The sequence below is a fragment of the Octodon degus genome, unplaced genomic scaffold (genome assembly GCF_000260255.1).
Source record: "Octodon degus isolate 3935 unplaced genomic scaffold, OctDeg1.0 scaffold00238, whole genome shotgun sequence".
Taxonomy (NCBI): domain Eukaryota; kingdom Metazoa; phylum Chordata; class Mammalia; order Rodentia; family Octodontidae; genus Octodon; species Octodon degus.
The window spans coordinates 2548415-2571724 of record NW_004524814.1 but is presented as its reverse complement, the minus strand read 5'-3'; the positions used below and the strand labels follow the sequence as shown (position 1 = coordinate 2571724).

General features: G+C 37.8%; 1 protein-coding gene across 2 annotated transcripts in view; it reads right to left on the bottom strand.

Moving 5' to 3' along the window:
* Window positions 1-23310, bottom strand: part of Papd4 (poly(A) RNA polymerase D4, non-canonical) — a 77805-nt gene that overhangs the window by 16165 nt on the left and 38330 nt on the right. For both annotated transcript variants that reach the window (XM_004645739.3, XM_004645740.2), the window contains 2 exons: window positions 10628-10671; window positions 3115-3251 (listed from right to left, as the gene is read on the bottom strand). In XM_004645739.3, the coding sequence (XP_004645796.1) occupies window positions 3115-3251; window positions 10628-10671 (181 nt within the window). The remainder of the gene's footprint in view (window positions 1-3114; window positions 3252-10627; window positions 10672-23310) is intronic.

Genomic DNA, 23310 nt, shown 5'->3' with positions numbered 1-23310 from the left:
TGCTTTACCTTGGTCTTAACCATCCAGTAGAAAAGTATAAAAATGAAATATAAGAAGCAAAGCCATGCTGTTATGTTGAGCTTTGGGGACTTGGGTCAACAATTTCTGACATTGCCAGTGAAGCGAAGACCCAATACTATTATGGGCTACTGGATTCTTTTAGAATATTTTGCTGAGTTTACACACCTATAATACTCAAATAATGGAACTTAACAAAAAAAGGGTATACAGATGAATGTCCATTTTGTGTCTGTGTATTCAAAGTGGTTAGGATAGATATATAGTTACGTTCTCTTAATGAATAGAATGATTTGTTCTAATGGTTTTTGTAAATAGGAAATGAAGTCCGCATCTTGTACAGCAATTAACCACTACGAAGATTGTAAAAAAAAAAAAAGATTTATTTGCTAGAAACTATACTGCTATAAAGAGATGTTTTTTATTATAAAAATATTACAATAAAATATTTTTAGCAAAAAAATAAAATAAAAACGGAAGAATGTGCAAGTAACAAAACTATATAAAAACTGCCAACACCCCCTAAGACTTTTTCATAAGACAGAGGTCATCTTCTATTGTTTTCCAGTACTATTAGATACTTTTTGCTTAGGTACACCTTTATTTGTATGACTGAAGAGAAAATTTTGTAATTTTCTAAAGTAAGCAACTGGATATTATTTTATAAACACAATACTTTATGAAAATATACTACTATAGTTACATATCAAATGGAGCTATTAATAGTAAAATTTTACTCAAGTGAAACAATTTTATCAACATGCCTGAAGGTTGCTCATTTGGTACATGATATATAAAACTTTATACTTTGCTGTTTCAAAGATTTAAATTTTTTTTCCTTTCTTGCAGTTGTTATAAGTTTTTTTTTTTCAAAGAACAACCTAAAATACACGATTACTTGGCTGTGTACAAGAGAAAAATGAATGTGAGCAACAGCTGGGATAATGTTTTTGGTAGCATGAGCCTCATCCCTACCATTTCAGTAAACAGGCTACAACTTGAAACCTTTCAATTTCAATACTCACCCTATTGTTCCTTGATGTATCAGAAAACTTTTTAAGAAAATATAATCTTGCGTCCTCTAAGATATTTATTTCTCGAAATGTTATAGTTAATTTCTTTAAATATATAAGAAAAATGTGTATATTATGAATTTTAGTCATTGTAAAGTATCTTCCAAGTATTATTTTCTATTTTGTTTTCATTAAGAGCAATGTATAAACACATTATACAGAAAGCTGTCAGTCCTTTCATTTAGGTCCTTTACATACTGCAGTTCCATTAGTATCAGCTCTGAAAAGTCCAGGCACAGTGGGACATGGGTATCACCACTACAAATTTGGAAGGATAAGGCAGGAGGATTACAAATTTGAGCCCACACTGGACTGGAAAATTTAGCAATGCACAATGAACTTGTCACAAATTTAAAGATTAGGGATGTAGTTCAGTGCAGAGGCTCTGTATTCCAACATCCAGAGGAAAGGAAGGAACTGAAGTTCAGTTTATACCAGACAGCTTATACAGTTTTATTTGCAGTGTGCCCCTAGTACCTTGCCAAATACCAGATAGAGGGTACCTGGTACTTATTATAAGTATGAAGTAAAGTTGAGGTTGTAGACTAGACTCAAAGAGTCTTAAAGTTACTTAAAAGTTACTGAGTTACAAAGAAGAGCAAGATATATGTGCTGGAGGAAAATAGTTAAGGAAGAATGAAGTGAAAACAATCCAGATAAAAAAGTTACCAGGATCTAAAAGTAACTCAGAAGTAGCAAGGATGAAAAAAAGCAAGAGCCTTCCTTCATTTCTATGAAAAAGAGGAAAAAAATGTAAAATTACAACAGGACATAAGGAGATTTAAGTTTAATGGGTATTCTTGAATTACTTTTTACAATGTTATAATACTAACACTTGCTATTCAGGGGCTGTTTATCTAAAGTAAAGCCCTGTGTATTTAAATGAAGCAGTTTATTTTATTTAATCCTTAAAATTTCTGTCAAGCTTAGGGAAGTTGTGTGTGTGAAAGTTAACCACAGCAATACAGCTACATAGTAGAACTGGGATTCAAATCTAGGACTGTCTCTAAAACTGTACTATTGATAGTCTATATTGAGCTCATCTACTGTGTCATGTAAGTTGGTATTCAAGGGAAAAGGATACATACATATACTCTGAATAACTGTTTCTTCCTTCACGTGCCACACTATAAATTGTCCCAAGAGTCAGGTTCTTTTATAGAGCTAGTAGCATCACTGCAGAATAGAGAATACTGACACTGCTGTAGAGGTCACAGTTTGGTGTGAATTCTATAGGCCAGTAATGACAAATCCTTTATTAGAGTTTTCAATGATAACAAACAGCTCACTTCAGTAGGTATCACATGTCATAGGTTCACCAACAATGCATAGGTAAATACCTGAAATTTGACCCCATACTAGCTATGAGACCTTTGGATAACTTATTCCATCTCTCTCAACTTCTTGTTTTGTCTACGCCTCACTGATAAAGCACAAGGACATAATATAATAGCACCTCACAGCTACCAGGTACACTGGGATAATGTACATTCTGCTTAGAAGCATTTTGTCACAATTAATAACAGTTTATTAATACTGCCCTCTTTTAATTCCTTCAAAACAGTATAGTAAAGTCACTATCCCTTCTATGTCAAATTCCTAATTCCTTTCTCTTCTTCTTCCTTATATTTTTTCTAGACTGATAAGACCTGCAAACATTTACTATTCCCACTCTATCCGGATTTACAACTCCCACAAAAACTTTTGAGTTCTGTCCAGCCTGACTGTACACTTTGTTTCATGTTTACACACTGCTCTCAAAACAAAAAAGTAAAAGATATAGCCTTTGATTTGCATATCATATTAACACAACCCTTTATTCAGACATCAAACATAAATATAACCTTTTTACATTTATCAAAGTTGTACGTTTACTATAAATTTTAATTTCTTGAAAAACAGAAGTTCCAAACTACACAGATCTTAAACAAGGAATATACAGGCACTACTATATGAGGTAATGAAACCAAAAAAATGAGATCATAATGAATCAATTTGAAACTCAAACTAAAGTTTTACTTACTCAAATTCTGTAGCATAGTATTTAAGAAAGCCCAGCAGGAGGTCCCCAAGACTGGATTCATTCTTTGAGAGGTAAGGAGGAATATTACATGGAGCCTGATGTACAAGGTGCAGCTGGATAGCAAGACTGAAAGATTCCTGTTTAAAAGAAAAACCCTAAAGTCATTTCAAACACACGACAAAAACTTTGTAAATCCTGATCTAGAACTACTGAAGAAAGGAGAGATTTTCTTTGTGTTGGCAATTTGGAAATTTGAAGATTTTCTTTTTTTTCTTTTCTGTACTTTAGGGAAGGGCGTTCAGGGTGTTCAGGATCTTACTACTAGATTGGACTCGTAGTGATTCTCCAGTTTACAGCCTCCAAGTGCTGGGATTACAGGCATGCACCACCACACCCAGTCTTAATTGCCCTGTGGATGGGGCCGGCAAGGCTGGCCCCTGCACAGGTAAGGCAGGCCCCTGCGCCTGCTGGCAGGCGCTTTAATCCGTTAAGCTATTTTGCCAGCCCTGAAGATTTACTTTCAATAAAGATTTTAATAATAATTTGAGTAAACCCAAAGGTACCTGAAAAAAGATATTCTAATCCTTGACTTGGGTATATTACTTAAGCTAAATCCTTATGATAGGAAAATATTTCTAACTTATAAATAAAATATTATACACACTATGACTCCATGTAATGCAGGAGTATTCTCACAAGAGCCTCTTTTCACTTTCCCCATAGGAGTAGGTTTACTTCATGTGATAAGGCAAAACCAAGCACAAAGTAACAGCTTTGCCTACCTAGCATTTAATTTTCTTTCAAAGGCCACAAAAGTAATTTCAATTATGTGAAATGTACTTATACTGATGTTAAGGTTTTTAAAATTTTGTTTTATTCTGTATTTCAGAGGGAAAAAAAGACAATCAACATGAATTGAAAAAAGAGAGGCAAGGAAAAGATAGTACACACATATAAAAAAGCAGTATTCAACAAACTTTTACAACAATAATAAGGAAGGGTATTAAATGCTCACAATCCAGGCCTAAATGTGACATTTATTAGAAAAAAATATTAATGGGTACTTGTCTTTTGGCTTACAGCATAACACAAATTTTTAAATCTGATCCTCCCTCTATTAGCAGCCAGTACTAGACCTGAAATATACTAAATGAATACTGAGATGTTTAATATATATAGTCATAAATTTAAAAAGTAATCCTTTTTTTCTTCTTTCCCATTTTCTTTCATTCCTTCCTTTTTCTGGAACTTGGGATCACACATGCTAGGCAAGTACTTTACCACTAGAACTGGGCTACAATTCCAGTCCTGTTTTGCTTTGTTTTCTTGTAGTAGGGCCTCAAAAACTAAGATGTCTTGAACTTGTGCTCTTCCCGCCCCAGTTTCCTGAGTACCTAAGATTATAGACATGAGCCACTGTACCTAGTAGAAAACAAGGTACAGTGATATCAAGAATGGTTTTCTGTATTTCACCACTGCCATCAGAATAGAAATTGTTTTTCTCAAAAACAATTGGTTTAAAAAAAAAGCAACTGTTTAAAGCAACTAAATGACAACTAGAGGTAAGGTGGTCACAGAAAAACCTTAACACACAACAGCTATGTAACACAAAAACCGGGGGCCTGCCCCTTAGCTCAGTTCTTTAAGTGGCTGCTTCAACAAAGCAGTCAGGCTCAGGTTGCTGTGGTTCGATCCCCACAACTCAAACCAGCCAAACCTGCCCTGAAGGCATTAGGAGCCAAAAAAAAAAATCCTTCTGTAACACAAAAACCTTGGATGTACAGGTACTATTTCAATAGGTAACATCTAAATATCAAGTTAAAATAAAAAGTAAAGCATCTTAACCAAATGTAGCATATGAAAGTAGTGAATCACTGAATACTAGTTTTCAAAAAGCAACAATAAAACAAGAGCAAAACAATAAAAATTCATTCCCTAGTTATATTACCTGTAATTCTACAAATAATGTTCATGTATCAGGAAGTGATTCCCTTTGTCAGAAGAAAAACTCTACTCCAACAATTGATAAAGTTTAAATTCCTGAACATAGAGACCTACCTTTACATGTCTAAGAGCTGCTGTTATTCCATCATAAAATTCAAGTGGAAATTAAGATAGGAGGTGAGGAACTAGAAAACCACCTCAATTTACAATCAAGAGTAAAAGCAGAAGAAAAAACACTACCTTTATGCCACTTTGTCTATTGTTATGTATAAAACTGGACTTACAGTACATTAATTAAAACTAAAAACTGTAAATGTTATTTTCTGGCCAGCTAAATAAAAGGTACAATGGAGATCAAAAGGTAAGAAAGGTGATAGGCACAATCACTGTGTCAATTAAAAATTTAGTAAGACAGAAAAAGTGGATCCCTATTTAACAGCTTCTGATCTGAAGGCTTCTTGTTCAATAATTTAAAGAAAATATCAGCAATGCAAAACAAACTCTGAAGAGTTGTGAGACCACTCTCTCAAAATGCAGTACAACCCTGGACAAACAACCTGATCAGTCTTCACTTAGCTCTACTCTTCTCTTTTTTAAAAAAAATTATTTAATTTTATTGAGAAAGAAATAGCAATGACACAGTTTCAAAACACATTAGGACAGTTACAATAATTAATACATTGCATATTGTTGTCTTCGTTATTTATAGTACAAGATGCAGACATGATATCTTGTCTTTTCATAGTCATTTACAAAACAGCCATGTCATGCTTAATGAGGAAATACTGAAGGGGATATGCAAATGTAAAAAAAAATTAGAGCTACAAGGAAATAAGAATTCTATTAAGAAATTTTCAATTTTTGGTAATTGTCCATATTACTGAAAGATACTCTGCTTTAAGAAAGATGTCAACAAAAAATGTAAAAGAGAACACACCTCTGCAGTTATGTGTCTGAGAAAATAACAAACATTATTTCAGACAGGATAAAGAGGTGCCAAACTTAAGCTAATACATTAAAAAGTACTAGAAGAGCAATACAAAATGAAAAGGGGAAAAATAGCCTTAACCTTAAGTCCAAGTCAGTGAAAAAGCAATTCAACTGATGACATCTACTCTTTATGAAATAAACATTTCAGATTACCAATATTTATTGCCATTTTATTGTAAATAAAATGAGGATTTGCTACACTTCTAGAATCATTTTTGAGATACAAATCATAAAATGTGTAATAACCTACTGATTCCTGGAACTATTTTCCAAACAGTATTGAAAATGCTGACATTTTTAATAGGTAATCTTCCACTTCAATATGCCAAGTTAAGACACACTTAAAGGCAACTTCCCAAAAAAACCTGAAGTCTCTTTATTTTTATCCATACAAGTGCCAACCAAAAACGCAAAAATATTTTCTGCTAGATCCTATCATTTTTCTGAGGTTATTACACAATACCTTATTTTATCTTCAAGGCTTGACATTTAGAGAACTAAGCACTTTCAAGAAGACTGGCTCTATCATTTATATTACTTTTTTTTTAAGTCAATGAAAAGTAGGAATGCTCAGAATTCCAATCACATAGCTTTTAGAGAAAATACATTTTAATCCCTCTCTTTCACACTCAATGTCTTAAGTGAACTGAAATATATAAAAAGGCTCAAGTCAACAACTTCTGACATTGCCAGTTCTGCAGATAATACACTACTATTATGGACTACTGGACTATATTGGATTATTTTGCTGAATTAACGCACCTACAATATTTGAATGGCAACTGAATACTGAACCCATCTCTGACAAAACTAAACAAAAAAGGAGGATATGAATGAAGGGCCATTTTGTAGTGGAAAAAAAGAATACACACACACACACACAAAAAAAAAAAAAATAGGATAGATATACAGCTACTTTCTCTTAGTTCAATGAGATCTGTACTAATACTGTTTAGACTAGATATCACGTCGGGGCTGGGGAGATGGCTCAGTGGAGTAAGTGCTTCCCTGGCAAGCACAAGGGCCTGAGTTCAACCCCCGGTTCCTCAAAAAAAGGTATCATGTCTGCATCTTGTACTATGAATAACTACTATAAAGACAACAATATGCAATATATTTATTGTAACTGTCCTACTAACCTGTTTTGAAACTGTCTCACTGCTATTTCTTTCTCAATAAAACTAATAAAAAAAATTTTAAGTATTTTTAAATATTATATCCAGGGCTAGGATGCAGGTCAGTCAGTGGTATAGTGCTTGCCTGGCATGAATAATTCCCCGAGTTAGATCCCCACTAATAAATACATGTAAATATTTTCTGATATGAAATACGTAATTTTATTTTCCTGTGTATATATTTTAAATCAGGGACCAACTCAGGGTCTTTACACTGAGCTACATTGCAAGCCCTTTTAAATTCTTTTTTTTTTTAGACAGGGTCTTACTAAATTGCTCAAGCTGGGCTTGAACTTGCAATCTCCTTGCCTCAGCCTCCTAGAGTGCCAGACTTACAGAAGTATGCCTCCAGGCTCACTCAAAATTTGTCCTTTGGAAAGTACCAAAGAAAAGTTTGGTAAAGTTTTAAGTCATTCTCAAATGTAATTATAATAAGCTAAAATTTTGCCCTGATTTTCTTAAAGTATCCAAATAAGAATAACAAGAATACAAACAAAATTTAAGAAACAAGAGAAATTAGTTGAAATATTGTTAGGGAAGATTACTATAATCTGTCCTTTCCTGAGAAACAGTATAATGAAAAAATACCACTTTTTAATCTATTGCTTATGACAATGGCACTTGGATCAATCACACTATCATTTCATTTTTCATTTGTTTTTCTGAGACAGGGTCTCCCTATGCAGTTTAAGCTGACCTTGAGCTCACTTTGTAGCTCATGCTCGTCTCAAACTCACAATAATCCTCTTGCTTCTGCCTCTTGAGTGGTAGGATTAGAGGCATACACCAACACACCCAGTTAATCATACTATCTTTATGTAATTTTAGTTTCTATATATCTTAGATTGTAAGATATACAGAAACAGATAATATCTTACAGGTTCATTTGTTCAGAATTAAAGAAACTGTGTATGAAATTTTGGGTAGTAAATAAATGATAGTTTTTTGTTTGTTTGTTTTTGAGGGCCAGGGATTGAACTCAGGCCCTTGTGCTTGCCAGGGAAGCGCTTATTCCACTGAGCCATCTCCCCATCCCTAAACAGACTAATTTGCTTGTCTCATTAGATGGACCACTGAAAAAGTGCTCTGTTGATCGATCAGCTTACAGGCTTCATGTAAAACAGAAACATCTTGTATTAAAATTAGCGGTAATTACCCATATAAGCATCAATTTTGTAATAAAAATGGCCTGATTTAAGTATTTAAGACGGCGATGTAAGGCTAGACACTGTGGCACAGTGTCTAGCTACCGGGATTATTGTAAATTGGGGACAACTTGGGCTACGAAGTGAGTTCAAGGCCAGGCTGAATTTCATATGTAATCATACCTGAATTCAAATTAAGACATTCCTAACTTGGCAGGTGTTAACATTTTCAAGGCTCTGAGATGAAGACAACAATGAATTTATAGGTAAAGAAATATAGTTATTAGCATGCTAGGGTGAAAGTTTTGGGCCAGCAGTAGTGGGTAAGAACAGGACTCTCACAAAGGGAAAGCTTTATAATGAGGAAAATGGAATGCAGGAACACCTATGGGGCCATCCAAACTAGAATACAGTAATAACAAGGGACATTTTGTCACAAAGTAGCACTTATGCTCCCAAGCACAGCTCACTCAACTGGTACTGTCCTCAGATCTTATATTAGTAAAAAGGATTTCACATAGCACAGGGTTTCAAGTAAGATTTTTGCAGTTCCATTTTGCAATAAAAAATAAAAGGTTCTTTAAGTGTAAGTTTTAACTAATTTTTGTATGACAAAAAGCAGCTCTTGTGATACTGAACTCTAGGTCTTAAAAATAAGACAGGATAAATATAATAAATATTTAATTATTATCTCTAATCTTTCCGTATGAGATAATAAGAATGCTTATAGAACAAGACAAAAATTCAATAAAGCCAAAAAGTTATTTTTATATCTGCACTTGATGCTTTCCTTTGTCATAACTTTTAAGACTGATCCCTAAGTATCTGGAAGGAATAGAACTCATGACTTTGAGCTTGCCAGGCAGGTACTGTGCTGCTGAGCTACATCCCCAGCCCTGGAAGCTCATTCTCCCAGTTCTTCATAATAACAGAAATTAGTTTTTAAGAGGAGAAAGACTCCAGAAAGTTCTTGACATAGATTCTTCTGGTAGATGACCAACCAGGAACTAGGAGAGCTCTTACTAAAGCAAGTCTGTTACAGTAAGCCTTGCATGTGCACACTGCAATAACTGATATCCAAAAACAACATTAAGGAGCTGGAGAGATAGCTCAGTGGCATAAGTGCCTGCCTGGCAAGCACAAGGTCCCAAGTCCAATTCCTAGTACCAAAAAAATTTTTTTTAAATGGAAACTCAGAAACAATATCAATTCTTCTCAACCACCAGGGATTACATTTAACTAATGCTGCATATTAAGTGTATTTATTTTGTAGGATATAGGATAAGAGCCTGAAAAATTGATCATACAAGTACAATAGTATAGTCTCCTTTCCAACAGGACCATTTAATAAGTTTAGAAAACAGCTCTTCTTGTATCTATGAAACGTATACATTTGGCATGAACATGTACATCTGTACATGCAAAACATGAAAATGAACAAAACAGGCAAAACTTTTTTTTGTTGTCATGTATATCTAAAGTGTGCCAATAAAATTATCTATTTTTCTTTGTGTATGTGTGTTTTTTGTTTTTTTTGTGTGTGTGTGTGGTTTCAGAAGGTTGGTCAAACATTCCAAAAAAACAGGTGAAATATTATTTCCAAAGAAAAACAGGAACAAGGGTAACAATGGAGAAAAACAGATGGGCAGATTGCAAAAAACAAGTAAACAGAATGCTGGAGGAAAACCACAAGAAAAATAGAAAAGAAACTATATATTATGTAATGTAACAGGCAAACTCAAAGGGAATGTATAATTATTTTCTAATAGACATAATTAATTTTTGTAATGTTTCCAGTTAATCTCAGGATTCTTTATACTACATAGACAAGAATGTTACCTCTCTCAGTGTATTACTTGGCAAGAAAAAATGAAAGCTCAATTATTCAACTTCTTAATTTTCTTCTTGCCTTTGAAAGTATAAATATACTAGGTTGAAAACTTTAGTAACAAAAAAAGTGCTGTAACACTCGAGTAAGGTCAAATGTTCCTGGACTACGTAATGAGTATCATGCAAAACAATTCTACCATTTACATAACAAACTAGATTTGCCAGCAAATCACCAAATAAGGTACCAGAGTTTTCCAAAAGTGTACAAAACATGTAAATATTCTCAACAGCCAATGCACAAGCTCTACAGAAAATGTTATCATTTTGGTAACTAGCCTTATTATTTTAAGCCCACACTGGTACTGCATTTAATAATCCTACATATACTTGACACAATATGTATTATAATAATTTACAAGAAACACTTACTGGGTAAATTTTTTGGAGGGATGGAAGGATGGGTTCAGGTAGGGCTATAAAAAGAAAAAGTATAAAGCTCCCATGAGTCACATGATTTATGTTACAATACAATAATCTGTCAGCTACACCCCAGGTAACAGGGTTTACATCAAAATTCAAGATTTTTGCACATTTAATGAAAACTGTTTCCTGAAAATGTTAACAGGATACCAATAAAGGACATAAGTAATCTGATTGAACATTAGGCACATGTACATAAAATAAGACAAAGATTAGGATACCAATAAAGGACATAAGTAATCTGATCTAACATTAGGCACACGTACATAAAATAAGACAAAGATTATCTACAGACACTAATTCATAGAATGAATGAATATCTGGTGTCATGAAAACTAAGTGAAAGGGGCTGGTGAGATGGCTCAGTGGTCTAAAGCACCCACTTAGAACAAGCTAAGCTAAGCAAACCACAGGGACCGCGGTTCAATCCCCAGCACCACATGCCAGCCAGCCTCGCCCCCTGGTGGGCTGAGCTGGCCACACACAAAATAAACAAATAAAAAAATAAAAAAACTGAGTGAAAGACTTGATGCTGACTTGGCTGAAGACAATTTGCAAGGAAGTCTAGGGTCTGATTTGTCTTGGGTTGATATTTCTACAGTTTAGGGTATTGTTTTCTGAAGATTACGCTAATAGAGAAAAATGTTTCAGCCTACATAGTACTTATTTTTTTCATTCATGAATGTTTCCTGACTGTCCACTAAATAAATGGTGGGTGTACTGCTATAGCATCTGGGAATATAGCAGTGAGCAAAGCAGAAAAAATAGATAATTTATTGGCACACTTTAGACATACTTAACAACATTCACAGAATTTGTACCGGTATATGTATCTTGATACTCTTTTCCCCATTCTCTTCTCCTCCCTTTAAGCCCTATTCCCTTCCTTATCTACTAAAGCTTTGTTCCCATTTTTTCCTTCCATTGATTTTTTTTATCTCTTCCTTCCTTTCCTTTGCCCCCTCCCATCCAAATATTTCCTTCCTAATTCACAGTATCTATTTATACATTTTGGTCCTTATTTATACTTAAGTTTCTCATACCAGAATAACATTTTTTTCCTTCTTTCCACTTTATCATATTTTCAAGATTTCCTGTGTGTATGTACAACTTACTGAAAATAAGTTTTAAATGTAAAATAATTTCATTTTAACATAAGGCTTTATTATTTTAAATACAACAATTCTGAAATAAAATGGCAAAACTATGTATGTGACCAGAATTTTACCTATTAAAATACTGAGACTGAATAATGGAGAAATAATTTTGTTCAGTCATTCACTGCAAATATTTCTCATGCTAAGGTAGTTGTAATGGGTTAACTGGATTTTGTGCTATAACTATGGAAAACTACTAGAAGGAATCTTGGGCTTCGTTATCTACTCTGAGGAATGTGTGCTCTTGTCCTAACTGTATCTCTGCTCAGCAACGAGGGTCTTACCCATGTTTAGCAATAAGTGACTAGTCTTGTCAAGGCAGCTAGCTAAAGTAAACTCCCTCCCTAACAAGTTTCCTGTAAACAGTCAGTTTAAGAAGTTATTTTGTAAAAACAGCTTGCTCAACAGGCCCCCCACACAAGGCAAGATTCCCTTAGTTATAAACAGTTTGCAACTGTGTCAACAAAAGGTGGTTTACTTGCTATAAAAGACTGGGCTTAATTCTGTTTCGCTGCTGGTTGGCACTTCCTGCATGGAGTTCGCTGGCCAGCCACTGGACAGGCTAATAAAGGCTCACTAAATTCTCATCCCTTCTGGTCTCAGTCTCTACCTTAAATATGAACCTGGTACATTAGGGGGCTCATCTGGGTTCCCATGTATACTGAGACTAAAGAGCTGAGACTTTTTTGAGTGCTCATACTCTTCAGGGGACTGAGAAGACATTCCTCAGGCCCAAGGAGATTTTATTGGCCTCAGAAATCTAAAAATCCTGGACTATTTCAGAGCAGAGCTGTCAGGATTCTCACCAGTAAGACTGCTCAGGTGGAGCCAGGGAGATGGCTCAGTGGATTAAGCACTTCCCTGGCAAGAGCAAGGGCCTAAATTCAATCCCCAGTTCTGAAAAAAAAAAAAAAAACACTGTTCAGGTTCAGTTTGGGGCACCCCTCAGGTGGAGGAGTTGGATGCAACATTATCCCCAAGACTCGATTCCAGACCATGATGGTGGCTGACAGTCCTTGGTATCTCAGTTTTCTGGTATTTCAGCTTTTACTTGTTTCGTGTTTCTTTGTCCTTGTCACTATGGGTCAGTCTAAATCATTTTCAGGATTTCAGAGAAGACTCAGGATCTCCATGGGCAAGACCCTCTTGCAAAAGGCCTGCCCAGCCTCTGTGTCTGTGAGTGGTTTTCTGGTGCCACAAGCTAATTTCAGCTAACTACCCCAAAGAGGCTGAAGGAACAGAATGCCAGAGTGGAAAGAAATAACAAAACTTATTGCAACCTAGGTAAGATTTGATTGGCTTTTGTTTCTCTCGAGGTTAGTGTTGGTGAGCCCTAACTTCCAGACATGGAAGTTGTGTCAATCTATCTCAGATGAGTATTTCTGAGATACTATTGACATGTTGTTTCTTTCACTGAGAGAGTCTGTTCTCTCACAGACAAATATTCCTAGATTTGTTTTCCTTTGGGCTGGAGGCCCCGTGAGGTTTGTTTTCCACATTTGTTTTGAATTTGTTGCAGGGGGGATCCTGTGTTGTCTTACCAGGAAATCTATTGGAATGTTGGCGCTTACGTTGCATTTCTTTTGGTTTGAAATCCAGCTGAGGGCCCAAGTTCAATCCCCAGTTCCGCCAAAAGAAAAAAAAAAAAAGAAATCCAGCAGAGAAGGGGCTGGGAAGATACCTCAGTAGAATAAGCACTTGCCTGGCAAGCGCAAGGGCCTGAGTTCAATCCCTAGTTCCATTTAAAAAAAAAAAAAAAAATGAAATCCAGCCAGGAGTTCAAATTAGTAAACAGGTCGGAGAAAAGAAAAGGAAACCAAATTCTACCCCAGGATATTGTGGTAGATTTGTTTGTCTGAATTGTTTGTTTTCTGTCCCCAATGAGCCTGCGTCCCCAGCTGCACTTCCACTGGGACATAACCACTGAGTCCATAGCTTGGGCTGAGGCAGTGGTATTAGCTCTGTTCTTTCCATTCTTGCATCTTCTGACAGTCTTCCTGGAAATGCAGAAGGGCGCAGACCTAGCTCAGTTGCCCTATTACATTGCTGTGTCAAATTATACTAGTCTTGGGCTTGTGTGTGTAGATCGAGAGGGGACACTGCTGGGACCTTTGCTATGGCCAGAACAGTACAGAGCCAACCAATTGCCCTGAGCTGCGTGATTTGGAACATTGATGAGTCCCAAGGTAAATAATGGATAGTGTTTTTGGGATTTCTGTTATCTCATCCTGGGTGCTGTGGCATCCAGGGGAACTTCAGCAACAGGTGCTGCAGTTGCTGCTCTCACTTCATCTTCTGAGCTTGCGCACTCCCTCTGCCTCCCTCTCCCTCTCCCTCTCCCTCTCCTTCCTCTCACTATTGAGTTCATGGCAAGGTAACAAGAGCCTATGGAAGGGCCGGGGAGATAGCTTACTAGAAGAAGCGCTTGCCTGGCAACCACAGGGCCTGAGTTCAATTCCTGGTTCTGCCAAAAAAAAAAAGCTCCTATGGAGCTCGCTAGCTCAGCTCACGGGCCCTTATCTGTCCTGCCCATTCTAGGATGATTTACTGCTCACTTCTCTCTGCCCCCCAGCCTCCTCAGCAGCTGCTCTCCTGCTGCAGCCACAAGGAGGGGATTCTGAGTCCCTTCCCTGAGCCTGTGCTTCTTCTGGTTATCTGCTGCAAAATGCAAAAGTAAAAAGTCTACAAAAATAAGTTACTGCTTCATAGTAGAGAAAGTATAGAATGGAAATACAGACAGGAAGAGAAAAGTGGTGCAGGCAGCCTATAGGAAAAGGGATATTTCATGTGAAAATGTCTAAAGCTGCTAGAAAGGGATAAAGAAAGTGTTTATGATGGAATCAGAGGAAGTTTCAAGAAAGTGTTTGTAAAGGAACTGAAAAAAAAAAAAAAAAAGAAAAGAGGTTACAGTAATTTAACCTGGCCAGAAATAAATTTGAGTGCACTCTAGTTTTGTAAAGGTATTTGTTTGATTTGCATATTTGCTTATAGATTTTTATGTTATATGAGCTTTAAATATAGACTTTAAAGCATGTTTTCTCCTGAGTTATCAGCCGGTCTAAGTAATATCAAAATTTTTATATAGATAGATATAATATATCTATATCATTAAAATGGGGAGAGATTATTAGGCAGAACACTTGATTGGTGGATAAAGGAGTGGCCCACCTTTGTTCATCAATGTAGAACACCAATAATCTACATAAAGATACCCCAATAATGCCAACATGAACAAAAACTTGTGTGACATATATGATAACTAAAATGGACATTTCATATTGACTGTTATGTTACACTAACAGTGATGTCAAATGTTCTCTGTAAAAGTGTAACTGCTGCCTGTTAATACTCCACAGGGATTTAACTACTGAAATGTCCATGGTTGACAAGAAATAACAGTTCTCTGGTTACCCTTTATATTTAAGGTACATAAATCTGCTCCCACCTAACTGGATCTGGTATGCTATGATAGATTTGAAGATAAGATTCTTTTGCATTCCCTTGATAGCTGTGTCCCAGGAATTGTTTGCGTTTAACAGAAGGATCTGGGGGAGGGGGGAAGGCGGGGGAACACAAGTGCCAGTGATGTGGACATGACTTCCCAAGGATTCAAAAATCACTTTACTGTTCTTGGAAAAGTTTTATCAAAGAATGTGGTGCCTTTTGGTAATAACAATCCTAACTTTTCTTACAATATGTAGATGATTTGTTGTTAAGCTAGAGACCAAGAGTTGTGTAAAAAGGGGACAAAGAAGCTACTAGAGGTGTTACAAGATAAGGGGTACAGCATCTCTAAGAGAAAGGCTCAAATATGTGTTCAAACTGTGAAATTCCTTGGATTCACCCTGACAGGGGAAAGCCATACCTTCTTGAGCTCCCAGGTCCAAGCTACTCAAGAGCTAGAAGAGCCCAGGACCCGAAAGGAATCATAAGCGTTCCTGGGAATGGTGGGTTTTTGTTGTTTTTAGGTGTTAGATTTTGCCTCTGTTGCTAAACCCTTGTATAAAACCCTGAAGGGAGGTATTAGCCTCCCACTTGAATTGGAATTTGGAACAGCGAAAGTATCTGAGGATTAAAGAAGGAACTCTTGAGGGCTCTGGCTCTGGTCCTACCAGACATCACTGAGCCTTTTCAGCTATTTGTTCATGGGAAAGAAGGAGTTGTAAGGAGAGTCTTAACTCAGACCTTTGGACCATGAACGTGCCCCATGGCCTAACTGTCCAAAGACTGGACTATGTGGCTTCTGGGTGGCCATCGTGCTTGCAGACCACTGCAGCAGCTGCTAGTTAGTAAAGGAGGCTGACAAATTAACACTGGTGCAGAAATTGAGTGTGTTCGTGCCCCATGCAGCAGGGCACTGCTATAGGGCCGTAGTGAAAGGTGGCTCTCTGGTACTAGGCTGGCTCAGTACCAGACAGCCTCCTGGAAGACTCACATCTAACTCTTAAGATGGCTCAGCAGAATCAAGCGCAAGGGCCTGAGTTCAATCCCCGGTTCTGCAAAAAAAAAAAAAAAAAAAAAAAAAACTATACAGGCCATTTATCTTGCATCCTTCCTTTCAATGTCATTGGAACCCCCCGAGCAAGACTGTGTGGAGACCACAAAAGACCTGCCTTGCAAGTCACACCACTCCAAGACCCCAACCTCATCCTGTTTGCAGATGGAAGCAGAATGGTAACAGATGGGGTACAAAGCGTGGGAGCAACAGCTGTGACTGTGGAAAGAAGTGTGGTCAGAAGCACTGCCCCTGGGGACTTCAGCCCAAAATGAAAGAGGCCTCCTAACCACAGGAGGAAGACATCAAATACTCCCAGGAGATTTATTTTAAGCTTGTTACAGAAGTATGGTGGCTCACTGAAGTGGCAGTGATACACTATCCTGGACATCAAAAAGGCCAAGGCAATAGGGCCACTGACCTGGCAGCAAAGCAAGCTGCTATGGGGGAGCTCACTGCCAGTAACACATGTCTGGTAGTGCCATTTCTTCAGCCACCCAAATATTTTGAGACTGAGTTATTGTGAGTCAAGTTAGAAGAAGCATCAGAAAAAAATGGGTAGCAAATCTTGTCAGGGGAAAAGTACTTTTTGTCTGAACACACTGGACATTTCATGATTTGGGAACTATATGACAAGACCCATCTGGGAAAGACAGCTATGACCAAGCTGCTTAGCCACTATTTCTACATTTCCAGGCTTTGGACCTTGTGCGCCTCAGTGGCCAGCAAATGTGTGACTTGTGCTGACAATAATTCAGTTTCTCAACAAAGCATAAACCAGGCCTCTGCTGACAGGGAACCCTCCCTCTTGAGGATGTCAAAGCAGACATTACTGAGGTCAAGTCAACGGCTGGAAACAAAAAGTATTTGTTAGTGATTATTTGCACATTCTCAGGATGGGTAGAAGCCCTGCCCACCAGAACTGAGACCTTCAGAGAGGTGGTAAAAACAATGACAGAACTAATCATCCCCCGGTATGGGCTCCCTATTATGGTATGCTCAGACAATTATTCTATCTACTTTTGTGGGTAGAGTAGCTCAGAGTCTTTCCTCTGTAAATGGAAGATAGATACTGCCTACTGACCCCAAAACTTGGGCCAAGTATAGTGGCAAAACCACACCCTGAAGAGCACCCTGTCCAAACTATGCTAGAAGACAGGTGTGAACAGGGTATCTATGCTGATGACCCCGCTGTCATGCTGCTCCCCATACCAGGATGGGCTCACTCCTTTTGAAATCCTTTCTGGAAGACCACCACTCTTGGTGCCAATATTAGAGGTGCCACTATGACAGATTGGGACTTGGAGCCTGCAATAGCAAATGCAGGCCTTGCAAAGGACTTTGGAGGGACTACAGAAAACTGTATCAGAATGTCACCCACTCCCTTTCATAGCCCTGTACATGCTTTTAAACTGGAGGAATGGGGATGTTAATCAAAAGCTGGAGGGGGGGGCCAGCCAAATAGTTCAGCGGATTAAAGCACCTGCAAGCAGGAACAGGGTTCGATTCCCTGTCCTGCCATGGAGGCACTGCCCCCAGGGTGCACAGAGATGGCAACTGAGACTGGGCATGGTGGTGCATGCCTGTAATCCCAGCTCTTGGAAGGCTATAAACAGGTGGATCACTACAAGTCCAATCTAGTAGTAAGACCCTGAACACCCTCTAGACCCTTCCCTAAAATACAAAAAAAAAAAAATCAAAAACTGGAAGGAAGAGCCCCTCCAGCCTAGATGGGAGAGGCCATATGATGTCATTCTGACTGCACACCCACTTGTTAAAGTTACAGGTTGCAAGCTGTGGATTCATCACTCATGAGTGAAAAAGTGCATAGCCAAAGTACCACCAGGGCTGCCTTCCCCCAGACCCTTTGCACCTCGACAGCCTGAATGACTCAGGTGAAAAAAAGCTCTCCAATCGCCCAGGGAAACTCCTGGCTGATATTACAGCTGGAGCAGTAACACAAAAACTAGTGGGGCCACTAGAGATACTGCCTGTCCTTCCACCTCGAGTTCTAGAAAAGCCCGCCTACTCAAGACTCCGATCTCATGCTTAAAGACCATACTAACTCCAGGGGGCTGGCTGATGCTGCCTGATTCAAGAATTTGAAACACTAGGCCAGAAGCTAGTCCAGCAGACCCATCAGGGCACCCACTTAGGAGGAACAAAACTGTCAGAATTGTTACAGAGATCTTATTTCATCCTCAAGCTTGATTGGCTGACAAAAGAAATCAGCTGGAGATGTCTCCAATGTGCCCTGGTCAATCCTGGTAAGACCTCCTCTGAAACAAGACACAGGATGTGAGGTACATCTCCCAGGGAACACTGGGAGATTGATTTTAAAGAAATGACTCCTGGGAGAAGCAACTACAAGTATCTCCTGGTGTTAGCAGACATATTCACAGGGTGGCCTGAGGCTTATGCCACCCGGACTGAATCGGCCACTATAGTTACCAAAGCTCCTTACAGAGATAGCTCCCCAATTTGGCCTGCCCATTACTCTGGAGTCCAACAACGGCCTGGCTTTTATAGCCCAGATTACTTGAAATATTGGCTCTAGACATTCACCAAAAGAAAAGTTGGGGACTATTCCCGATGTCAAACTGGATAAATGACTTTAATTGTACCTACTCTCCTGTTTCTCTTATCCCTGACTATCGGGCCCTGAACCATAAACTGTTTAACTATGTCCAAAAAAAAAAAAAAAAAAAATATCCAGGCCATCAAGTTAAGCATACTTAGAACCCAATACCAGCCCTTAAAAGTAACTGAGGAAACAATGCTTTGATTCCCAAATAAAACCAGTGGGGAATGTAACGGATTAACTAAATTTTGTGCTATAACTGTGGAAAACTACTACAAGGAACCTTGTGCTTCCTGTTAGCTACTCTGAGGAATGTGTGTTCTTGTCCTAACCATATCTCTGTTCAAAGCTGTTTAGCAATGAGTGACTAGTTCTTGTCAAGGCAGCTAGCTAAAGTAAACTCCCTCCCTAACAAGTTTACTGTAAACATAGTCATTTTAAGAAGTATCTTTTAAAAACAGCTTGCTCAAAAGGCCCCCCCATGAGGCAAGACGCCTTAGTCATAAACAGTTCACAACTGTGTCAACAAAACATGGTTTACTTGATATAAAAGACAGGGTTTAATTCTGTTTCGCTGCTGGTTGGCACTCTCGGCGTGAAGTTCACTGGCCAGCCACTGGACCAACTAATAAAGGCTCATTAAATTCTAATCCCTTCTAGTCTTGGTCTCTATTTTAAATTTGAACCCGGTACAGTAATCCTCTGAAGATAAGAGAATTTCTGACACTCCATCTTGTCTCTGATCTGCCAAGGCACTGAGATGACAATCTTTTCAATCGTACTATTAGTAAATGACTCTATGAAGATATGTCCAATTTTGCAACTACCTCCCCATTCCCTGTCAAAGAGCAGTGTGGTATCCAAGGACCTTATAAAACTATACTTCCCAATCCTAACTGCTGATCCACATACCAAGAAAAATATGCCCCCTTTTCCCAGAACCCTTAGTTCAGAAGAAATGCTGTAAGAGCACCAAATCACTGATTTTTCTTCTGCTTTTGACAAAACCACTGATATTAACTGTTAATACTGTAAGAATTTAAACATAAAAAGCACCAAACAATACAATAAAAAGATGCTTTTAAACAGATTTCACATCACTGCACTGCAATTGATAGGTTCTGGCCAGAGTACAAACTGTTAAATTATCGTGGCCCTGATTTAATATGGCTGAATCCCCAAAACAACAGCTTCTCTTCCCAATGACCACTTCCTCCTTCCTCCCCACTCCAGCCCTAGACACAACTTCCATTTACCTTTCCCAGGCACACAATGGAGCCTCCAGTCAGCTCCTTTTGTGTCCCTGAACCCACCCCTCAAACTCTGCCCCCAGCAAAAGCCCATAAAGTCTCAGGCTCCCTGTCTCAGGTCACAGGATCTTCCCAACTTCCTGCCCTTGGTTCTCTCTGTGTCTGCAGAGTTAATAAAGGCTCCGTGTCCCTTTATTTCTGCTTCTCTGCTGCCACCTCTGCTGCTGAAAAACCTAACATGACACCGATACAGGAAAATGTAACTTCTAAGCTGTTAGATGTACCAAGTTCATGTCTCCTGAAATCTAAGAATGAATTTTTAAAGACAATGGAGGTCAGGAGTAGGAAACGTTTATTGAGAGGCAGCTGCTGAGAAACAGGAGGGATTCCAAAGGCAGACTCTTTGAGGCCTTTTATTAGAGGTCATTTATAGAGCAAAGTCACAATGTAGGTACAATGTGGTCAAATGTCAGAGAACCTGTAGGGTCACAAGTATAGCTACTTAACTAATATTAGCCCAATATGGAAGAGGATCACATGGCAAGGGCATATGGAAAGAATAAAAAGCATTTTGGGATAGGAATGGGTCTGGTCACCCACCTGGGTGACTGATGCGTAGATGAAAGTCCTATGCCAGGTGAGGCTAATTACAATATATTCTCACTTTACTGCTAATCCTTAGAGAGACTTGTAGGCCTGGCTATTGCATCTTTATCTTGAGGTCTGGTTTTATTTCAGATGTGCCTTGGGCCACAATTTTGATGTGTTTATTTTTTCTACTTACTTCCTTAAGAGTCCAGTACAAGAAAAAGATGTCCACTCTCACCATTCTTATTCAACAGTTCGAGAAACACTATCCAGAGCAATTAGACAAAAGAAATAGAAAGGATAGGAAAAGAAAATCTTAAATTATTATTTTTACATAACACAGAAGACCCCTAAAACTCTAGATTTAATAGATTCATTAGCACAGCTGGATACAAAGTCAACATTCAAAAATCAATAGGGCCAGGGAGATGGCTCAGTGGAATAAGTGCTTCCCTGGCAAGCTCAAGGGCCTGAGTTCAATCCCCGGTTCCGCCAAAAAAAAAAAAAAGAAAAAAAAAATCAATAGTCATCCTGCACATGAATAACAAATTCAGTGAAATTAGGGAAACAACACTATTCACAACAGCATCCAAAACAATGAAATACCTAGGAATTAATCTAACAAAGGATGTAAAAGACCTCTAAATTGAAAACTACAGTTCTCTGAAAAAGGAGACTGAAGAGGATATCAGAAAATGGAAAGGTATTCCCTGTCTGTGAGTAGGAAAAGCCAATATAATGAAAATGGCCATACTCTCCAAATTGTTATACAGATTTAAAGCAATACTAATCAAAATATTAACAATATACCACACAAAATGACAGAAAACAACCCTAAAATTCATTTGAAACCAGAAGAGATAAGAATAGCAAAAGCAATTATAAGCAACAAAGGCAAGACAAGAAGCATCACAATCCCTGATTTGAAATTATACTAAAAAAGCTACTTTGATAAAAACAGCATGGTATTGCCCCCCCAAAAAAAACCCAACAAAACAAAACACAAGAAAATGCAGAGACAACTACAAGCACAATCAGCTTCCTTATCTTTGACAAAGGAACCAAACACTTTCATTAAAATAGAGATAACCTCTTTAATAAATAGTGCTGGAGGGCTGGGGAGATAGCTCAGTAGAATTAAGTTACTTGCCTGGCAAGTGCAAGGTCCTGAGTTCAATCTCTGGTACCACCAAAAAAAAATTGGTGCTGGGTAAACTGTCTATATGCCAAAGACTAAACTTAAACCTATATCGCACTTTATGTACTAAGCTAAAATCAAAATACATCATAGATCTACGCATCAAATCAGAAACACTAAATCTGCTGGAAGATAAAACAGGTGGAACTCATATGTGTGGGCAAAGACTTTATGAACAAAACCCCAATCACACAGGAAACATCACAAATTCACAACTGGAATCTCATTAAAGAGCTTATGTACAGCAAAAGATGCCACCAGAGTGAAAAGACAACCCACTAAGTGAGAAAAAAATTTTGCCAGCTATTCTTCAGAGGATTACTATATATGAAGAACTCAAAACATCAGACACCCCCAAATTTAAAGACCTAATCCAAAAATGGTTATCTAGGGGCCGGGGAGATGCTCAGTGGAATAAGTGCTTCCCTGGCAAGCGCAAGGGCCTGAGTTCAATCCCCAGTTCCACAAAAAAAAAGGTTATCTAAAACAGACACTTCTCAGATGAACAGAAATAGCAATACAAGGAAAAAAAGTTCAGCATCAATGGTCATTTGCAAATATTGCTGTAGTATGATGCTTTTAACCCCTTTGAAAGATACCAAGAAGAGGAATAACTAGTCAAATGGAACCTCTAGTTTTAGTTTTTTAAGGAATTTCCAAACTGATTTCCACAGTGGTTGCACCAGTCTATTCTCCCACCAACAATAGAAAAGGGTTTCTTTTTTCCCAACCTCACCAGAATTTTTACTGGCTATTTCTTGGTAATATAGTATTGTTTCAATTTGCATTTTGCATAGTTTGTAATTTTGTAATAGGGTTTTTTTTTAAATGAAGTATCAGTATGCAATAAAGGATAAACTTGAGACATTTCTAGGTAAATGGATGTACCTTGAAACCACTCTTCAAGTAAACTAAATCAGACATACATGTTCAAATATCACATGGTTTCTCTGGTACAAGAAACCAAAAGTATAAATAAGGTCCAAATTGTATAATAGATATTATGAAATAGGAGGAAATGTTCAAATAGGAAGGGGAACTGGAGGGGGGGGGAGGAAAGGAAGGAAGGGAAAAAGAAAAAGTGAATAAAAAAAAGGAAACAAAATTTTAATAGATAAGGAAGAGGGATTAAAGGGAGGGGAAGGGGATGGGAAAAAAGTATCAAGATATAAGTACAGGTACAAATACTGTGAATGTTATCATTATGTATATCTAAAATGTGCCAATAAAATTATCTTTTAAAAAAAGAATACCAGTTTTTTCTATTTTGCTCACTGCTATATTCCCAGATGCTACAGCAGGACACCCACCATTTATTTAGTGGACAGTCAACAAACATTCATGGATGAAAAAAATAAGTACT